Genomic DNA, 20973 nt, shown 5'->3' with positions numbered 1-20973 from the left:
TAGATTATTTTTCTGGGTGCTTCCTGAATATTCTCCCCTATGTCTCAGGTTATCCTGCACAAACTGAAGAGTTCTCTTTGTCTCTTCTTGAAGTCTTTTGGGCACTGGTCCGTAGAAATCTTTAGTTTGCCTGGAACATATTTCATAATTCTAGTTCTACTCTTCAGTGAGGTTCAGCTTCTTCACTAACAATAGCTCCTCTTAAACACCCTCAAAAGCATCCTGTTTGCACCTATTACAGCATCTCAGAACACTCCCTCTTATAGGTCGAGGTTCAGCTTTCAGGCCTTGGCTCACTTGCAGAATAGAGATTGCTGCTCTCAAAGGGGACATCTGTAATACTTTCAACAATATAGATAAACTAGAGGCCCAGTGCACAAAATTCGTGCAGAGGGGTGTGTCCCTCAGCCCAGCCTGCACCCTCTCCAATCTGGGACCCCTCGGGACAGTAGGACATCCCTCTCACAATCCAGGACTGCTGGCTCCCAACTGCTCGCCTGCCTGCCTTCCTGATTGTTTCTGCCTGCCAGCCTGATCACCCTAACTGTTTCTGCCTGCCAGCCTGATCACCCCCTTACCACTCCCCTGCCAGCCTGATTGATGCCTAACTGCTCCCCTGTCAGCCTGATTGCCCATAACTGCCCTCCCCTGCAGGCCTGGGTCCCCCCCAACTGCCCTTCCCTGCAGGCTGGTCGCCCCCAACTGTCCTCCCTTGCAGGCCTGGTCCCTCCCAACTGCCCTCCCCTGCTGGCCATATTGTGGCAGCCATCTTGTGTCCACATGGGGGCAGCCATCTTTGACCACATGGGGGCAGCCATCTTGTGTGTTGGAGTGACAGTCAATTTGCATATTACTCTTTTATTAGATAGGATTATTAGATAGAATAGAGGCATGGTGCACGGGTGAGGGCCAGCTGGTTTACCCTGAAGGGTGTCCCAGATCAGGGTGGGGGTTCCCTTGGGATGTGGGGCGGCCTGGGAGAGGGGCCTGTGGTGGTTTGCAGGCCAGCCACACCCCCCGGCAACCCAAGCAGAGGCCCTGGTATCTGGGATTTATTTATCTTCTATAATTGAAACTTTGTAGCCTGGAGCAGAGGCCAGGGCTGGCCAGAGCGGGCAGGAAGCTTGGCTTCCTCCATTGCCGGGGAAACCCAAGCCTCCTGCTCGCTCCTTGGCCGCAGCCATCTTGGTTGGGTTAATTTGCATACTCGCTCCTGATTGGCAGGTGGGCGTGGCTTGTGGGCATAGCAGAGGTACTGTCAATTTGCATGTTTCTCTTTTATTAGTGTAGAATTAAAAAAAAAGAAGTCACTGCTCTTGCCTCCCTCTTGTTGCCCTGTCTGGGAAGCATGACTAACTTTCTGTAATGCTTTCCTTGAGCAATCCCACCCTTTTACGTCTCAGTACTCCATCATTTATACTTCTCCAGAAAGTAAATTGGACAGTCTTGTAAAAGAGAGTATGTTACAAAGAGAGGAAGAGTGTACATTGAGAAACATTAATGAATTAACATTCCCAGTTCAGATTATAATCTCGACCCTCTCCCCAGGTAACTGTCTTAAACCTGTGCTTCTCACACTTATCACACTGATGCACACCTATCGACAGGAAGAGAGCAAGTGCAACCTGAAAGTCTGAACATGTAGCAGGAAGTGAGAGAACTCAAACCACCAGATGGCCAAGGCCATCCTGGCCTTTAGCAATATCATTTCATTGACTTGCCCTCCTGAGCCAAGATCAACAGGATATGACTCACCCCTCAACCTAAGATTTATTCAAACTTCCAGGGCCTTACACATACTCCTGAGAAGGCTCTGTGGGTTGTCTGTGCTAAGGAAAGTCCATGCTACCCACTTTGACTTTTCCTTATGTATACATATGTTAATGTACTTAACATTATTAAATGTCCCTGGATATATCCTAACAAAATAAAAACCCACCTACTCAGAGAAGTCAATATAATTGTGAAATATCATTTTATGGGTATTTATACTACAGGTTTTAAAATAACAGTAGTAACTGTCTAATCATTATAATTTTCCTTGAAATCAGTGGTTCTCTCCTGGGTGATTTTGCTCCCCATGTGACACTTGGTAATACCTGGATACATTTTGGTTGTCACTACAGGGGAAAGGGATATTAATGGCATCTAGTGGGTAGAGGCTAGGGATGTTGCTAAATATCCTACAATGCACAAGACAACCCTCATAACAAAGAATTATCCAGACCAAAATGTAAATAGTGCTGGGTTGAGAAACTTTGCTTTAAATTTTGAAATGTTAGTTTTCTCATATTCATCACCAGTAATTCTCTAATTCTACTTTGTGATGTTTTTCATGGTTAATGATAGATTTTAATGTGACTGTTACTATTGATTTATTGTCCACCAATTTCTATGAGAAAGTTACCAGAGTTATTTTTATAAACATTTATTCATTAAAAACATAATTTAATTACCCTTGGATCTAGGAACATTATTAAATTTAAACTAAAAATTTTAATTTTATATTTTACAAAAGAATTGCATGTGTTAAAAAATAAACCAAATAATTCTAGGGTATATGTTACACACACACACAATTTAATTCTAATGAAAAGTTTTTGAGAAGCAATTTGGTTTTTTAAAATTCCAGATAAGATCTCTACTCCCAGGAGAATGCTATTTTTGATGCATTTAGAAAAAATGCTGAAAATAATGCTTTCATTTGGACATTTCTCTGTTTTATTTCCAGTCTTTACTTATGTTTCATTCTTTTGCTTTAGAATAAATATTAAGTGATAAGATATCAATTATTTGCTATTTAGTAGCTGATTTGAAGGTTTAAAATCATAGCTTCTTTATGAAATAGACTGACTAATCTTAGAGGAAAAGGGGGGTGGGTGGAAAGAGATTAACCAAAGAACATATATGCATATATGCACAACCCATGGGCACAGACAACAGTGTGAAGACCTGGGGAGCAGGAAAGGGGGGGACTACGAGGCGGGGGGCGGGGGAGGAGGGAAACATCTGTAATGCTCTTCAACAACAAAGATAAATTTTTAAAATAATAATAAAAAATAAAATCACAACTTCTCTCAAACCATTAGGCAAATTTCTAACTAAACAGATGGGCCTTAAGCTTGTTTTACAAAATGTATTTTACGAAATGGCAATAATTAGAGGTAAGTAATTACTGTAACCAGTGCTGTAGTTAAAAAGAAGTTTTTCTTTTTGCAAAACTGTCATATGACAGTGTTCCACATCTTGCACATGAATTTAAAAAAACAATTTCAATTTGAATTACTGTCACTTATTGCATATAAAATTCTCTTTAGTTTATAACACACTTTAATGCCATGTGCATCTGAATTTTCACATGAATCACATCTTCTCACTGTCCTTCTACAACACTGAAATGTGTGAGTATACATATGAATTTCATTGAATATATTTAATCACTATGCTGCACTACACTGACATTTATAAAGTGTGCAATATTTCCCATTGGTGATTAATGAGAAATAAATTGTTCTGAATTTTTTCAAATATTTATGCCAAGAAAACCTTGACCCCTTTTTGTTTGCTTGTTAATGTGTCATCAAATACTATAGCAACACTGTCCAGTAGAATTATAAGGCAAGCCACAAATATAATTTGAATTTTTCTAGTAGATACATTAAAAGAATTAGTAAGAAATGGGTGAGATTAATATATATTAGTAATATATTTTCTCCAACAAACATATACTTAAAGTATTATCATTTCAACATGTAATCAATGTAAAAATTATTAATGAGATATTTCCCAATTCTCTTCATACTAAATCTTCAAAATCTGGTGGGTATTTTACACTTACAACATATCTCAATTTAGATACTAAGTCTTCATTTGAAATACCTCATCTGTACCTAGATTTCATAAAATTCACAGTTAAAAAAGTAGCTTTATTTACCCCAGTTGTTCCCAACAAATTTGAAAGTGTTCTAATATCTGAAACAAATACCAAAAAATCATTTTCCTGAATATTTGCATCCACATTGAAAATAACTGATTTAACTTTTATGCAAAAGCATGCCGATTTAAAAACTACTTCTCAGTTAAATAAATTCACTAATTCTTAGGTCAACTTGATATTATTAACATCGAATTCAAAGGGATATTGCATAAGTCAAAAAACAACTCTCACTTTATCAAAGAGGTAAATTGACCTCTTTTAAGACAATTTCCATTCTGTTGTCAATTATAATAAAACTTTTTCATATTTAATCATATAAGAAAAATATATCAAATCATTACCTTTGATTTGTATTATGAAGAAATTCAATTTTAACATAAATCCCCTTTCTTGTAGAGCTAGATCACAATAAATAAGCATTTTTTCCCTCTTAATGATATCTCCAAGTGTTACTCTTACAGGTATTATTTTCATTAACAGTAAACAAATAGACTCCATTGTTATGACATTTTACAGAATTTCTGTTAACTCTAGCCCGAGGTGACACTACAATTCACTGGCCTGGAGTTGGAGACTCCTGTGTCGCACTGCCCAAGTGGAGGCAGGTTCACTTTTCTACATGCAGCTTCATGTTAGATTGCTCCCTGGTGGCAAATTTGCAAAGCAAGGAGCCCAGATAGTTGTCTTCAACTGGGCAAAGTAATGGACGACATTCACATCAGATTAATTTGTGTTACTACTTGCTAATCTATTGTTCCACATTTCTTTTATTTTAAAATTTTAAACTTATCTAAAAGTCCCACTGTTTGAAACAGGCTCTTTTTCCAAATAAGACTATTAAATCACCTATTTTAATATATTCTTACTAGTGGCCTGGTTCATGAAATTCGTGCACATTTAAAGGGGATTAATAAAAGGAAATGCTTTAATATTGCTATTTGCCCTTTCTCATAATAGAATTGTCAGAGATGAAAGAAAATTAGTAAAATGTATATGAAAATCTCCCTCCTATCAGAGTCTAGGGCGCACTGCAGGACCCAGAGTCACCTCGAAATCACGCAAGACCCAGACCCGGCTAGCCCCACTCCTGTCAAGCCCCACAGGGTGGGGGGCGCAGCCTCAGGTCCCCCGTCTAGCCCTGCTGGGCAGGGGGTGCAGCCTCAGGTCCCCCAGCTCAGCCTCAGGTTCCCCGGCCCCGGGCTCAAGGGCACGAGGGCACGAGGGCATGACGACCATTTGCATATTAGTTCTTTAATATATAGGACTAGAGGCCTGGTGCATGAAATTTGTGCATGCGGGGGATGTCCCTCAGCCCAGCCTGCACCCTCTCCAATCTGGGACCTCTCGGGGGATGTCCGACTGCTGGTTTAGGCCTGATCCCTGTGGGTTCAGGCCTAAACCAGCAGTCGGACATCCCTCTCACAATCTGGGACCGCTGGCTCCTAACCGCTCAACTGCCTGCCTGCCTGATTGCCCCTAACTGCTTCTGCCTGTCAACCTGATTGCCCCCTAACCATTCCCCTGCTGATCTGATTGACACCTAACTGCTCCCCTGCTGGCATGATCACCCCAACTGCCCTCCCCTGCCAGCCTGATCGCCCCCAACTGCCCTCCTTTGCCTTGACCCGCCTCCTCCGCTGGGTCCCGCCTCCGCTGTGCATGTGGCCATCTTGTGACGGCAATCTTGTGATGGCAATCTTGTGACAACATGAGGGTGTGACACCACCTAGGCTATTATTAGTATAGATACTTTTTTCAGAGCCAGCCAGCCAATATCTGGGGCTAAGATATTGCAATTAAATCCTTCACTGAACCAGGTCTCTAAGTCTCCTGTAAAATAATGTAAATTTTAAGGCTTTGGTAAAAAAAAAGTTTATCTGGGAACGCATAAGTTCTATACTGTGTACACCATTATATTTCTAGGGACTTTTGGATAAGAATTAATGAATAAGAAAACATTTATCCACACATATAAGCTTGTACATATCTTTTCAAAGTAGTATTGTTCATAATAGCTAAAAAGAAGAAACACCTAAATGTCCATCAACTGCTGAATAAATAAATAAAATGTGATATATTCATACAATTCAATATTATTGATCAATAACAAGGAATGAAGTACTACAACATGGATAAACCTTGAAAACATTATGTTAAGTGAAAGAAGCCAGCCACAAAAGGCCACATAGTGTGTGTTTTAATTTGTATGAAAGGTCCGGAATAGGCAATTCCATAGAGACAGAACATACTTTAGTGGTTGCCAGGGGCTGAGGGGAGGGGAGTGACTATTAATGGGTATTAGGGTCATTTTGGGAGTGATAGAAATGTACTTGAATTAGATTGTAGTGATGCTTGCACAAATTTATGAATATACTAAAATCCACTGAATTGTATACAATGGACAAATTTTATAGTATGTGGATTATATTTGAATAAATCTGTTATCAAATATATATTAAGAATTATTGAACAACTGACTTTAAAAAATATCTATAATGTTTTCTACAGCCTTTATTAGCAGAGAAACCTCCTGCCCTCAGAACACACCCCACTCTGTCTTTACCAGTAAGCTACAGATCTATTTCATTTTGTGTGAAACAAATTATCTTTGTGTCTTCAATGTTCTGGCTGGAGTGGTAAACAAAAAATCTGAACTTCTATTCCAAAGTCTGTCACTTAGGAGCTGTGTAACTTTGGACCAAGTCTGGCCCTCAACTTACTCATCTATAAAAATGGCAATGGATTTCATGAACAGGGTCAGGCACACTTAATAAATATTTGTTTCCCTGTATAATTCAGTGGAAGAGACATGATGATATGCAAGGACTGTGCCCTTCCTCTCTCCCAGGGAACAGTCAAGTACTGCTGGAGAAAATCCTCAGCAGGTCACAGTTACAAACCTCACGTGAGAACTCAACCCTGCCAGGAATCCTCCTGCATCGCTCCAACTAGCTAACTCTCCCATTCCCAACGCAGGCGGTTTCAAACCTTTCTCACTCTCAAAAATCACTCCCAAACCCCCACCTCCAATTCTTCTTCCTTTTTTCTTCATAAGGAAAAGAGAAGGCACCTTGTAGCACCGTCTTATCTCCCCATGTCCAAATGCATGAACTTGTCTAGATTCCATCTTCCTTCTTTCCTATTGCAAAAGAGGAAATGTGGAGGTATTTGCGTTAGGCAATACATCCACTTGTGCTTTGAGAACCATCCCACCCACCTTCTGAGGAACCTGACACCAGTACTATTACCCCTTCTCTCTCCGAACAGCTTTTACACTTGCCCAAGTCTCTCCTGCTAACAAAATAAAACACTGGACTCAGGATTGCTGGCGTTTCTAATTACCAGCTAAAGTAAGGCTACCATTGGACAGTAGTGGAACCATGATTTATAATTTACTTTGTTAATATTTCTTGGCTATTATCAAGTTTAGATTGTGAATTATTTGCATTTATCCACATTTTATGCATTGATATTTTATTCATACTTTTATATTTTCCTCTTTCAAAGTAATTGTAAGTGTGACCATATTTGTGTGATTATTTTATTATTCTTTGTCATTATCACTGGGTTGTCAACTCATTGAGGACAGATTCTCTGTCTGTATCCTGAGTATTGAGTGCATAATAGAGCTCAGTAAATATTTGTTGAAAAAATGAATGAAGGAATGAATTCTCTGAGGCAGAGCCAGCAAAGGACTATCAATCAGTTCATTTGAAATTAGGCTGGTTCATAGATGTTAAACATTTTAAACTGTTATTATACATCATGACATCCAAATATGAGCATTGAAAATGTTTGATGTTTTTATTGAGGCCATGGAAGCAGGACTCTCAGAGGTGAAAAGTGAGTTACAGTCACGTGATGATCTCTTGAGAATTATAGAAATGGAACGACTGCAGTTGCACAGAGAATTATTAAAAATAGGAGAGTGCCAAAATGCTCAAGAAAACAAAAAAAGGTAATTCTTTATATTCAGCAGCCTGAGAGAAACTGTTCAAAATATACTGTTTGACTTTTTAAGAATTTTATATTTGAAACTAGAATTAAAAGTCTCTTAGTTTTGTATTAACATGCTGTTAATTATTAGATAGTAACAATCAAATTAATGGTTATTTTATCTTCAAAATCAATATATTACCTAGAAAAATATATCATGTTCTGGTTTATGGATACGTATGTGTTATATACTGAGTCAGAAATTTTCTTAGAACTTTTATTCTTCAGGATGTTATTGAAACAATACGATAAAGCTGGTATTTAATTATATATAAACATAAATAAGATTTATTTTATATTTTTGAAATGCTTTTAGTTTGATTGCCTATAAACTTGTTAACTTTTTCACCTATAAATATTGTATTTAATTTTGCCTCCACACTCATCACCTTATCAGTTCCATTTAAGAGTTTTGTTAGAATTATTTTTCCTCTTTTAAAATCAGACAGATATTGCATATTCCATAACCACAAAGGAAATGGACTGTTGGTGATTATTAAATATTTATGCTTGTGAATAGACAGTGTGATGGTTCCAACCATTCATTGATGTTCCAATTCTTATTAGAACTTGAATCCTTCTCAATTCTGAAGGCTATTGCCAGACTAATGATAGGATTTTAAAAACTGAATAGCCAAATGGTGAGGGATATTTTATTGAAAGATGATTACATTGTTTTAAAGGTAACAATTATTTCTTCAAAGTTGTGGTACTTGCCTGCCTGAGGTCTACCCTTTACAAAAATGGCAAATTAAGATTCTTAAAAATGAGCTATTGTATGTCTCACCAAGGATGGTAGAATGCCTCCTATTAGGCAGTCAGCACTATTGAGTGCTCTGTATAAAAGCTATGTATCATCACCAATCATTAATAAATCTATTGGAAATATATTATGTGCAAGGCACTGTTCCACGGTAGTGAATTAGCGAGAAATGTCTTCACACAAGGAAGGTATATGCCTAAAAACATAAATTTCCTGGAACAGCAAACTGCTCAACCAAGTCTCCTGTTTTTGTGAAGTGGAGCTATCTTACAGGCCAGTGCTAAATTCCAAGCAGAGCCAATTTTCCTTCAACTCATGATTTAAGCTAAAATCTTGCAACTATTCGCATATTTGACCAATACAACTCTTTCGTTATGCCTAGTTGCCATCCTCTATTTATGTTGGTATTTATTTTGGTCTCCAAATTACATCTTTCTCATTTGAATCGTATTACTCAGTTCTAGTATTCTGAGAGTTGATGAACAGTTATTTAACTTTCACAGCTTCTATTTTATTTTAGACTTTGAGCATAGTCTTCTCAGTCTTCATCTTTCCCATTGAAAGTTTCTAATCCTAATTTGTTCTCATATGAATGTGGTCCTGCCCTTTGTATTATTTCAGTTTCTTTCATTTGGACTCTGTTTCTTCTTTATCATTGTGTTAAGGTGAAGCAGCCCCTGAGAGTAGACATACAATAGTTTTACAGAAGTAGCATTGTAATGTTTTTATTCATGATCAGAACTTTTCTCAATAATGCTAAGATTTTATTAGCTTTTTCTTTTTTTCAGTTGTTGAAGCATCTTGGGCTGATATGTTCTGAGAGTTATTAAAAATATTTCCAACACTCCTTTCTACGTGACAAATGATAGTTCCCTTATATATTTATATTACCATTTTATTTTAGCATGACTATTGTTCTCTTCTATGAACTTGTCCACATTGAAGTTTGATATTTGTTCTATTCACTCAAATTTACAAAATCATCATGAGGATTTTACCATTCAGTTTAGCATTCCACTCCCTGAAATTGCTTAGGAAAAATTGAAAAAAGGAACGTTCATTTTCAAATGAAATTTGAAAATCATAGCAAATAAGAAAATGTTAAGATTGATCTTGAAATAACATTTTAGGAGAATACTGGGTAAAATGCTCCCAATATATTACTGAGTGAAAAATACTAATAAAAGAAGACTGAAAATAATATGTACAGTACATTCTAATTGGATGGGAAATGTGTATGTATGTATACACATGCATAGTAAAAAAAAAAGAAGTATACACAAAAATGCTGACAATGTTTTTTCCTGGAGGACATTATAGCAGCAAATATACTCTATATTCTGTTTTCTATACTCAACATATACAGGATGTCCCCCAAAACTATATATATACTTTGAATAATTATTAATTCCAATGGGTTAAATCTGGAAAGAAAGAAACATAAATTGAGCTATCAGTGTTAAACGTGTATACATTTTTTGGACACTCTGTATATTTGATTTTAAAAACACACATCCAGCCCTAGCCAGGTTGGCTCAGTGGATGGAGTGTCGGCCTGCGGACTGAAGGGTCCCAGGTTCGATTCCGGTCAAGGGCATGTACCTTGGTTGCGGGCACATCCCCAGTAGGGGATGTGCAAGAGGCAGCTGATCGATGTCTCTCTCATTGATGTTTCTGACTCTCTATCCCTCTCCCTTCCTCTCTGTAAAAAATCAATAAAATATATTTTAAAAAAACACACACACATCCAGTCTAGACACATGTATCTCAAGGAAATCACTATAAATTTGCACCTTTTAAAATATCTCTTTATTTTTAATCTCTTCATTAGTTATTTTTCTCAGATTTTGTTTCGGTTATGTGACTTAAGTTTTTTATCTGTGGACCCTTTTACAAAGTTCTTTGGAAATCTAAAATTGTACAAGTGGGTACATTTCTCAGAACCCGGGACTCTACCAGATTAGCCAGGCAATAGAACGCACACTGCTTTCCTCACCTAGTTATCTTTATTTATTCTGCTTTAATGATTTTATTTTACCAACTTCCCTGAGACACACATTACCTGCTTATACTACTCCACGCTTCCTGTGGAAATGGTACTTTTTATACTAATTCTCGCTTTTGCTCTCTATATCCGTATGTGGTTGCAATTCCATTTTATAAATTGAACAGTCAAAGAATAGATGTAGTTGAGCTCCCTCTGAGTAGCCTGTCAGATTGAATCACTTTGGAACACTTTTATGGAGCAGTTTCTCCCTCAGATTCCTGCTGACATAGTTTCTTTCCATGCTGTAGAAACAACTCAGGTGTATTTTCTTTTCTGATGGTTCTCAAGCTATTTTATTATGGAAGACAGGCTTTTTTTCTCATCCAAAAATCTTATCTCCATATGCAAACCAAGTATTCTGCCAATTTTTAATGCATAATTAAAATTGCATATTAATTGCTAGCTGGGTTTTTTATTCCAGCTAAAAACATTTGCACTCAGTTAAATATGTAAATACTTATGAGATCTGAATGTATTGTAACTTGCAATTTCTGTACCTTGAAATGTTTCCAATAAACTAAAAATCTATCTGTGATGGTCTAAATTAACAATATAATATAATTTATCAAGTTAGCTTAATTTTTGCTCCTTTGGATTTGTAGACTTGAATCATCTTATTCACCTTCTATTAAAGAACCAGAAAGGAAAAGGAAAGAACTGTTTTCACTGACCCCAGATCAACCAAATCATGAGAAAGAACTGACTAAGGTATGGAAAATAATGAGCTCCATTCTTCCAGGCAGTCTTTCCCGTGGGGGCGGGGGGAGCCTTCCTTCTCATTCCCTTCTTTTTCCTTCTATATTCTTCTCCAAGCTGCTAAAACTGACATTCTTCTGTGTGCTGCTATAAAAACCACAAACACTAGGACATCACTCTGCCACGGGACACTGCCTGTGAAATGTGGAGGGCCTGTAGCTCCATGAGAGGGAGCTTATAGCAAGAAGTATGAGACCACAGATGGGCATCAGCCACACGTTAATGCGTAAGCTTGGGAGTTGTGTATGCAAGTTGCTCAGGTTCCCCATTTCTAGGATGGGGGTGGGGATGGGATCATTAGTATATACCTCCTAAGGTGGTGATGAGGCTCAAATGAGCTACTTAAATAGCACTTACCATGTGCCAGGAGCTGTTCTAAAGGCTTAACAAATCCTAATTCATTTATTCCTCACAACCATCTTATAAGGTAGGTACTAGTATTATTCTCTTTTAATATTTGAGAAAGCTAAGACTAGGTAATTTTTCCCAATATTATACAGGTGATCTGGCTCAGAGTTCATACTCTTCCTCTAAGTTAAAATCCATAAAATAGTAACACATGTGAAGTGCTTAGAACAGGGCCTGCCTAGCTCAGAGGAAGCACCTGGTATACACTGGCTGCTACTGGTACAGGTTACACCCACATTTTGTCACTGAGCACCTACCATGTGCCAAGTGCTCTCCCAGGAGCTAGAAATACAAGGATGAGTAAGACCTGGGCACTGTGGTTCTTAACTCCTACAAAAAGTATACTCTCTTCTTCCTCTAGGAAAATCCAGTAGTGGCTCTCTTCCGTGAGTTTATCACAGCTACTACTCACTTCTCTGGTTCTTTAGGTTTGACGATCACACAGAATATCCAATGCTATATAATCTAAACAAATTCTAAAAGTAGGAAAGACCTGGGTGTAGTTTTGAATTACCAGCACAGTGCCGGACACACAATAAGTGAAAATAACTATTAGAAAATGAATTCATTAATATTTAAGGCTCAGATCTCCCATAATTGTATGGGGTCATAACTTCAATTATTGTTTGTATAAATTCAATAAACATTCACTGAGAATCTAGTAGGACTACTAGCCATTCTGCTTCTTTCTGTAGGAAATACGATGATGTGAAAGATAAATCCTGTCTCCCAGAGAGTTGATTGTGAGGCAACTATGATGTGTAGGAAAGATGTGTGAATTAATGGCCATTTTCCTTATATTTTTCACATATTCCCATAAAACTGATTTTACTGGCATGTAAAACTATAACTTTAAAACACTGTTCTTTCTGGTGTCTCTAGTGGATACATTATGATAAAATGTTGATTAAAGCCATCTAAATTGTAGTTACACTGTTCTTGACCTCATAGATCTAGAAAGAGTAATAAAACGAGTAATATAAGGTATATACTGATTTTACACTGTTTTGCTATTGAAGGAGAGAATACAAGGCACAAATCTCTTCACAGGCTCTGGGAGGCCTGCAGACCCTGCACTGCCGTGCAGAAAAGGTAGCAAAGGAGTTGTTATAAATAGCTATAGCTCCCAGGAAGTGTTTGTGGAGAGCATTTTCATTCTCTGGTAATAAAACCAACAAGTGCCATATATTATGTATCTTTACTTTTTAACATAGAACTACTTTTAGTCATTTATTTGTGATAAAATTGACATTTTTAATAAAGCCAAAAAATTATTTATAGCTAGGCAAGTTAATCTCATTTAGAAGGAAGTTTTGCAGTACAGCGTGTTGTTTTAATAATTAAATGGGAAAAACAGTTTACTCCATTTTCATTATAGCATATTCATTTTCTAACATTAAAAAAAAAAAAACATGTATACTACACCACAGGGATGCAAACAGCAAAATTCAAACTGGGACCAACTACAGAACAACCTAGTTAAAAAAATTATAAGGAAAAGCCTGGAGAGAGAAGATTGGAGATGAAAGGAGACTTGTAACATTGTCCTCAGGATGAGGCACCTGTACATCCCTTTCCTCTTCTCCTCTTTTGCTCCTAGGAGCTGGATAACTTAGACTCAGTCAGTTCCTTGCCCTCTGAGTCTTTTTTTTCTGTTAAGTGATGGGGTTGGATCATGTGATTTCTAAGATCACGTCCAACTCTGAAATTCTGAAAGCCTTAGTGATAAGAATAGAATCAGATAAGGGTTGGTAGCATAGCCTGGGGCTGGACCAGGTTTGCCTGCGGGACATGCCTACTTTCCACGTCAGGGCATCCCACTCCAGCTCTCTGTGTGTGAACCGCCTTCGAGGGCTCTGCTCCCAGAGGGTCCACAGCACAGTGTCGGTCCTGGAATCAGACTGCCTGTCACCAGAATGTGACTGCGAGCAGTTATGTGAACTTAATTTTCTAACCTGCAAAATAGAGAGATGCGTGGGGATTAAGTGAGATGATGTATGTAGAGCACTTAGAACACACAAAAGCACATACAAAAAGAGAGGCTTTAAAAAGAGAGGACCTAGTCGCAAGGCGGGGCTCAGTTACATCTCAATTCAAGTAAACTTTTAAAAATGCATTACACTTCTGATACAATTTCAAATTTGAATACTTCCTGGATATTTGAGGATATTGAGGAATTGTTAGTATTTTTAAGACTTTCTAGTGGCAGTCTGGCTATGTTTTTGTTTTTTGTTTTTTTTTTATAATATATTTTATTGATTTTTTACAGAGAGGAAGGGAGAGGGATAGAGAGTTAGAAACATCGATGAGAGAGAAACATCGATCAGCTCCCTCCTGCACACCCCCTATTGGGGACGTGCCCGCAACCAAGGTACATGCCCTTGACCGGAATCGAACCTGGGACCTTTCAGTCCGCAGGCTGACGCTCTATCCACTGAGCCAAACCGGTTTCGGCAGTCTGGCTGTGTTTTAAAAAGAGAGGGCGATAGGGGGATGCCCTTGTTCTTTTACAGAGATACCCTGAAATGTTTACAGAGTAAATGAAAAAATATCCACTTTAAAGGGAAGTGCCCTGGGGTAAATTCACATACATCTCTTGTGGACGGCCTCTGCATGGCGCCCAGTCCCAGCCACTCCAGCCCCTTTCGGTTCCGAGTGTGCACTCACCCCTATGCTGGGGCTGCGTTCTCTGCCTGGGAGCCTTCTCCATCTCTGTCTTCCATCTGGATTCCATTTACCCTTCAATAGCAGTCTGATGTCCTTCCTCTGGGAATCTTGCCCTGGCATCCCAGGCTGGGTTAAGTACCCCTCCGCTACGTTCTGCCTCTACCATAGACTGCTGATATCTATTGTGACACTGTGTTATAACGGTTAATTTTTCTGTTTCTCCCAAAGGACTGAGATTTTTGAGATTAGTGACTGTGTACTTTTTCTCCAAACCCCAAGAATTAGAGCCAGTGAATGATATGTAGAAAGACAGTAAGAGGCTAGACTAGTAGAAGAGGGGTGAGATATAAGAGAGAGTGAAACAGAAGAGACAGAATTTGCTGCCTGAATGGATTGGGGAGGATGAGGTCGGGAGGAGTCCAAGATGATCCTGAGCTGAGACTGAGACTATGAGACTCCAGAGGCTATGGAAGGAGGTTTTCATGGATACATTAAGTTTGAAATTTATCATAACATGATTCTGAAAACCATAGAATTTAGTCACAAAAAGTTCAGCACAATTTAGTAAAAAAAAAAAAAAAAAAAAAAGTACTGAATTTAAAGCCTTGAGTCCTAGGTTGTAGTCCTGGCTCTGTCAGTTAGTAGCTTTATGACTTTGAGCAAATCACTTACCCTCTCTCAGCCAATTTTTCTCCTTAAAAAATGCTTGCTCTGGATCGTGGGTTCAGGGCTCTTCCACCCCAGCACTCTGAGGTGGTTGCTCAATGGGCATACAATTAAGTTTTACAAGATGAGTTAAGTCCCAGAATGCGCTGCACAGCACGGTGCCTATAGTTAGCAGTAAGGTGTTGTGCAGGTAAACATTTAAGAAGGTAGATCTCATATTAAGTGCTTTTACCACACACACACACACACACACACACACACACACATTAAATAACTAAGGGACACAAGGAAACTTTTGCAGTTAATGGATATGATTTTTACCTTGATTGTGGTGATTGTAGCATAAGTGTGGGTCCAAACTCACAAAATTGTGCATATTAATTATGTGCAGTTTTTTTGTATACCAATGAAAGCTGGAGGAAAATGTCTGATAATACTTTCTTCACCTTCCTATCAAAGTAATGTCAGCAGTAGGTGATGATTTATGTACAATAGAAAATAGAAGTCAGAAATGAACATTTGAAATTGGAAGGAAAAAAGTAAATGAATCATTATTGTAAGTATCTGTTTTTGATTTAGCATTGGTCAGAAAATGGGGGTGGGTGGGGCCTGCCTACGTTTTAAGGTAGGGTAAGAAGACTGAACGCGACCAATACAAGCTTTCAGCTGCTTCATAAATAACAGGACTTGTAAATGTTCCCTGGACTCTATCTGCTGCAGGTAAGGAGCCATCTCTACCAGGAGGAAAAGCACCCCAGCTGTGAGCAGGAAAGAATGAGGAACGAAATCTCTGACCTAACAGAGGAGCTTCATCAGAAGGAGATCACTATAGCAACTATCATGAGGAAAGCTGCCCTTCTGGAGAGACAGCTAAAGATGGAGTTAGAAATCAAGGAAAAAATGTTAGCAAAACAACAGGTATGGGAGCGGAGGACAGCCCTGTCCAGGCCCCTCTCTTGCTCAGTGCAGACAGCGGCCCTCGTTATTGACGGATAGAAGCATTGCATCTCTCATCATTGTCTCTGAGACTAGCATCACAGAAATCCTTTGTCACATAAAACCTTTGTGAGATCATGCAAAGTGTCATCAAAAAAGGACCAGGGAAATAAGTGACAGTGCAAGATAATTTCATTAAATCTCATCCTAAAATTTTCTGTGACCCATAGTTTGATCACCTCCCACAGTATGCTCTAGTCCATTGGTCGGCAAACTCATTAGTCAACAGAGCCAAATATCAACAGTACAACGATTGAAATTTCTTTTGGGAGCCAAATTTTTTAAACTTAAACTTCTTCTAATGCCACTTCTTCAAAATAGACTCGCCCAGGCCGTGGTATTTTGTGGAAGAACCACACTCAAGGGGCCAAAGAGCCGCATGTGGCTCACGAGCCGCAGTTTGCCGACCCCGGCTCTAGTCAGATTTTCTGAATTTGTTTTCTATAGTTTCCTTCCATTAACATTTTTATCCTTCTAAAAAACCTATATTCCAGTATTTCCTGGATACTTCTCACCCCCATTTTATATCATTTATTTTAAGGTTTTAAAAAAAATGGATGTTGAAACATGAAAACTAGTTTATATTTACTGAACATGGACTCAATGTACAGCATGGTTCATGGGGGAAAAACAGCAATTACAACATTCTGCTGTTACAACTCTGCAAGTAACTTCCAAAGCCTCCCTCGCTCTCTCCTCCCCTCCCTTCCTCCCTTCTTTCCTATTTATTTTGAAATTCCCTTAATCCCTTATTCATCATCAAACTGATAACCTGCTAATCCAAGCATAGGATTTATCTGCCTTTCCCCCCCACCCCAAGTCTACAGGATTTGAGAGTCCCATTCAATAACTTTCAAGGCATTTAAGGGTCACTTCAGAAATAGCATGGCTATTTAAACATGTGTATTATAAAAACAAGAAAAGATTCAGCCTCTGCTCAATTATAAGCCTTAAGCTGATTAATATGTACAATACACAGGAAAACAGCATGGATGGGATGGTAGCATTGGTTGTACCTGGGATATTTTACACATGTTAGCAGTGATCTGGGTCATTAAATTATGAATTTTTACTTTCACCATTATATTCTTATATTTTTTAAGGCTTTGTCAAGGGGAATATATTTTGTAATTTACAGAAGTAAGTGTTGTTAAGAGAATTGTTTTATATCGAAATGAATCCTATATAAATAAAAAGGGTAAATATTGTATTCTAAGTATTGTTAAGTAGGAAGAAATCTGAGGAAAAATTAAATTAGAAGACAAAATGAAGTAGCCACCCAAAAAACAGGAAAGTTTGCAAAAATATCAGAAAGAACAAAATTAACAATGAAAGTCATATTTGCATATTGTAAAAATTAATCAGGTAGTAAAGATGGTTAATGGACAATTATTCAAACATGTTTTTAAAATTGTGATTTTCAGGTGGTAATTTGCTTACAATAGAAAATAGCCATGAGAAAAGGAATTTGAGACTTGGAAAGAAACATGTAAATGAATCATTATTGTAAGTTATCTATTTTTAGCTTAGCGCTGATCAGAAAAGGAGTGTAAAGTGGGGCCTACCAAACGCAGGAGAACCAAATGAGAATTCCTGATTTATGATAATCATGCCGAAGAAGTGTTCCCTTCACTCCGCTTAGGAAATACTCATATTAACAATGTAAAATTAATTGTAATAGAATCATGAGCTTTCACTGTGAAGTTTACATTCACTTTTACCTACTAATCTCCTTTCAGGTCTCAGATATGAAATATAAAGCTGTCAGGACTGAAAACACACATCTAAAAGGAATGATGGGAGATTTAGACCCTGGACGGTACATGGTAATATGATGAAATCATTCAGTAAATTGGACACGACTTGGTCAGGGTTTACTCAAATTACTTGCTAAGCACTTCCTGCAGGGTGGCAAATATCTTGCACACTGATTAAACTTACTTTTATCTTCAGGCTAAAATAGTTAAATGTCTGGTTTCTCCCTTATTCTTGTCTTGGATTGGGCTCAATTCTGATCATTTCCTCAAACTTCCTTGCTTTTTATCTTGCTATTGCCTCTGAAATCTTACATCCCCTATGGCCTGACTCAAGCGTCAACCTTCCCCTCGATGAAGCCCCCCTGAAATTCCAGTCAGAATGAATTTCCATCCAAAATTGGTTTGTGTTTTGGTCTGGCTTGTTTTGCAGTTTCTCACTTCCCCACTGGACAGTGAATAGGGACCATGTCTTATTAACGTTTGTATCACCATCACTTCACAGCATTAGGGGGATAGTAAGTGTTCAGGGAATGTTGGTTGCATAAAAAGGATGAGTAAGTGAATGATTGAGAATTGACCTTGTGATTTTAACCGGTGGCTCCACAGGTTTACACAAGGCAACTTAAATAGTCTCTGTGCCTTTCTATTCAACTGTTTAATATGAGGGTTGGTTTTTATATGTAAATAGGATAGCGCTTATTTATTGAACTAATGAAATATCATTGTTACTTGTTTACCACTAATTTGCTCTAAAGGAAAATTCTGAAATAAAATATTTTTCTACTATTCAGGGAAGGGGGAAGATAAGAGGTGAGTATGGTAATTGCTTAACCTGGCCTGGGTTTCCCCAGTTGTGAAATGAGGAAGTTGGATTAGGCATTGCCCACGGCCCCTTCTGAAGACCTGGTGCTGTATTTCTGTAGCAGTATGTACTTGTTCTCATAACAAATAGTCCATATTCTAGCATCAAAGAATAGATGCATTCTGGAAGCATTCCACCCCCTCTTTGGGCCCGGTTATGGGTCCTGTGATTAGAGTACTATAGATGGATAAAAAGTAAAGTATATGTGGTTTCCCTAGCTGTTACATAAAATCTTCATGATACCCAGGACTTTTATTTCTAAGCACTGGACACACAACAAGTTAAATTGTACCCTGCCCCCATGAGTGTCATTTTTTTTCTTTCACAAAATAGTTTGTATTCTTTTAAAAAATGTCTTCACAGCTCCCACTGAGCCTGCTTCACTCTGACTCCTATAGGCATTTAGCTTTGTTTATTTATTTGTGTTTGGTTTTTTTAAATGAAATAAAGCAAAGATGTATAAAGAAGAGGTTAATTATTCCTACTTCTATCCCCAGTCCTAGTTTGAACTCCTCAGAGATCCAGTGTAATATTCTGTAGCATTTTCTTTGCTCATGCACACATGTACAGGGGATGAGTTGAGTGTTCTTTTACAGAAATAAATGTACACTATACATTATTCTTCCTTTTGACTATCCTATCTAATAAAAGAGTAATATGCAAATTGACTGTACCTCCGCTACACCCACAAGCCACACCCACCAGCCAATCAGGATCGAGTATGCAAATTAACCCAACCAAGATGGCTGCAGCCATGGAGAGAGCAGGAGGTTTGGGTTTCCCCGGCAATGGAGGAAGCCAAGCTTTCCACCTTCCCTGGCCTGCCTTGGCCTCTGCTTAAGGCTACAAAGTTTCAATTATAGAACATAAATAAATCCCAACAAAAATGGCGGCAGCCACGGAGCTGGAGAGAGCAGGAGGCTTGAGTTGCCCCCGGCAATGGAGGAAGCCAAGTTTCCACAGCCCTGGCCTGCCTTGGCCTCCGCTTAAGGCTACAACGTTTCAATTATAGAAGATAAATAAATCCCAACAAAAATGGCTGTGGCCATGGAGGGAGAAGGAGGCTTGGCTCCGCTGAAGGCTACAAAGTTTCAATTATAGAAGATAAATAAATCCCAGATACCAGGGCCTCCGCTTGGGTTGCCGGGGGGCGTGGCCGGCCTGCAAACCACCACAGGCCCCTCGCCCAGGCCGCCTCATGCCCCAAGGGAACCCCCACCCTGATCCGAGACACCCTTCAGGGCAAACCAGCCAGCCCCTACCTGTGCACCAGGCCTCTATCTTATCTAATAAAAGAATAATATGCAAATTGACTGTCACTCCAACACACAAGATGGCTGCCCCCATGTGGACACAAGATGGCCACCCACAAGATGGCCAGCAGGGGAGGGCAATTGGGAGGGACCAGGCCTGCAAGGGAGGGCAGTTGTGGGCAATCAAGCCTGCAGGGGAGGGCAGTTATAGGTGACCAGGCCAGCAGAGGAGGGAAGTTGGGGGCGACAGGGTCTGCAGGGAAGGGCAGTTGGGGGGGACCCAGGCCTGCAGGGGAGAGCAGTTGGGGGGACCAGACCTGCAGGGGAGGGCAGTTAGGGGTGACCAGGCCTGCAGGGGAGGGCAGTTGGGGGTGACCAGGCCTGCAGGGAAGGGTAGTTAGGGGCAAACAGGCTGGCAGGGGATCAGTTAGGCATCAATCAGGCTTGCAGAGGAGTGGTTAGGGGGTGATTAGGCTGGCAGGCAGAAGCGGTTAGGGGCAATCAGGAAGGCAGGCAGGTGAGCAGTTGGGAGCCAGCAGTCCTGGATTGTGAGAGGGATGTCCGACTGCCCGTTTAGGCCCGATCCCGGTAGGGCCTACTGGGATCGGGCCTAAACGGGCAGTCGGACATCCCTCGAGGGGTCCCAGAATGGAGAGGGTGCAGGCTGGGCTGAGGGACACCCCCCCCCGTGCACTAATTTTGTGCACCAGGCCTTTAGTATATCATAAACATCTCTACAAGTCAGTAGAAAAACATCTTTTGATTTTTCCTAATTTCTTAGAAAAAAATACATATTTGTAAAATATATAATTTTAATAAAGTGAATCATAACTTATATACTCATGACTTTAGTGCAGTCTTTTTT

General features: G+C 39.2%; 1 protein-coding gene across 2 annotated transcripts in view; it reads left to right on the top strand.

Moving 5' to 3' along the window:
• DEUP1 (deuterosome assembly protein 1) overlaps positions 1–20973 on the top strand; it is a gene marked incomplete at both ends in the record, with an annotated part of 80288 nt that overhangs the window by 39193 nt on the left and 20122 nt on the right. For both annotated transcript variants that reach the window (XM_080640190.1, XM_080640189.1), the window contains 4 exons: positions 7750–7895; positions 11346–11451; positions 15961–16158; positions 17976–18062. In XM_080640190.1, coding sequence (XP_080496316.1) covers positions 7750–7895; positions 11346–11451; positions 15961–16158; positions 17976–18062 — 537 coding nt within the window. The remainder of the gene's footprint in view (positions 1–7749; positions 7896–11345; positions 11452–15960; positions 16159–17975; positions 18063–20973) is intronic.

This window comes from Plecotus auritus, assembly GCF_963455305.1.
Source record: "Plecotus auritus genome assembly, chromosome: 9".
In the NCBI taxonomy this organism is placed as follows: domain Eukaryota; kingdom Metazoa; phylum Chordata; class Mammalia; order Chiroptera; family Vespertilionidae; genus Plecotus; species Plecotus auritus.
Note: the sequence above shows the minus strand (reverse complement) of the source record. Positions and strands in the feature narration are given on the sequence as shown.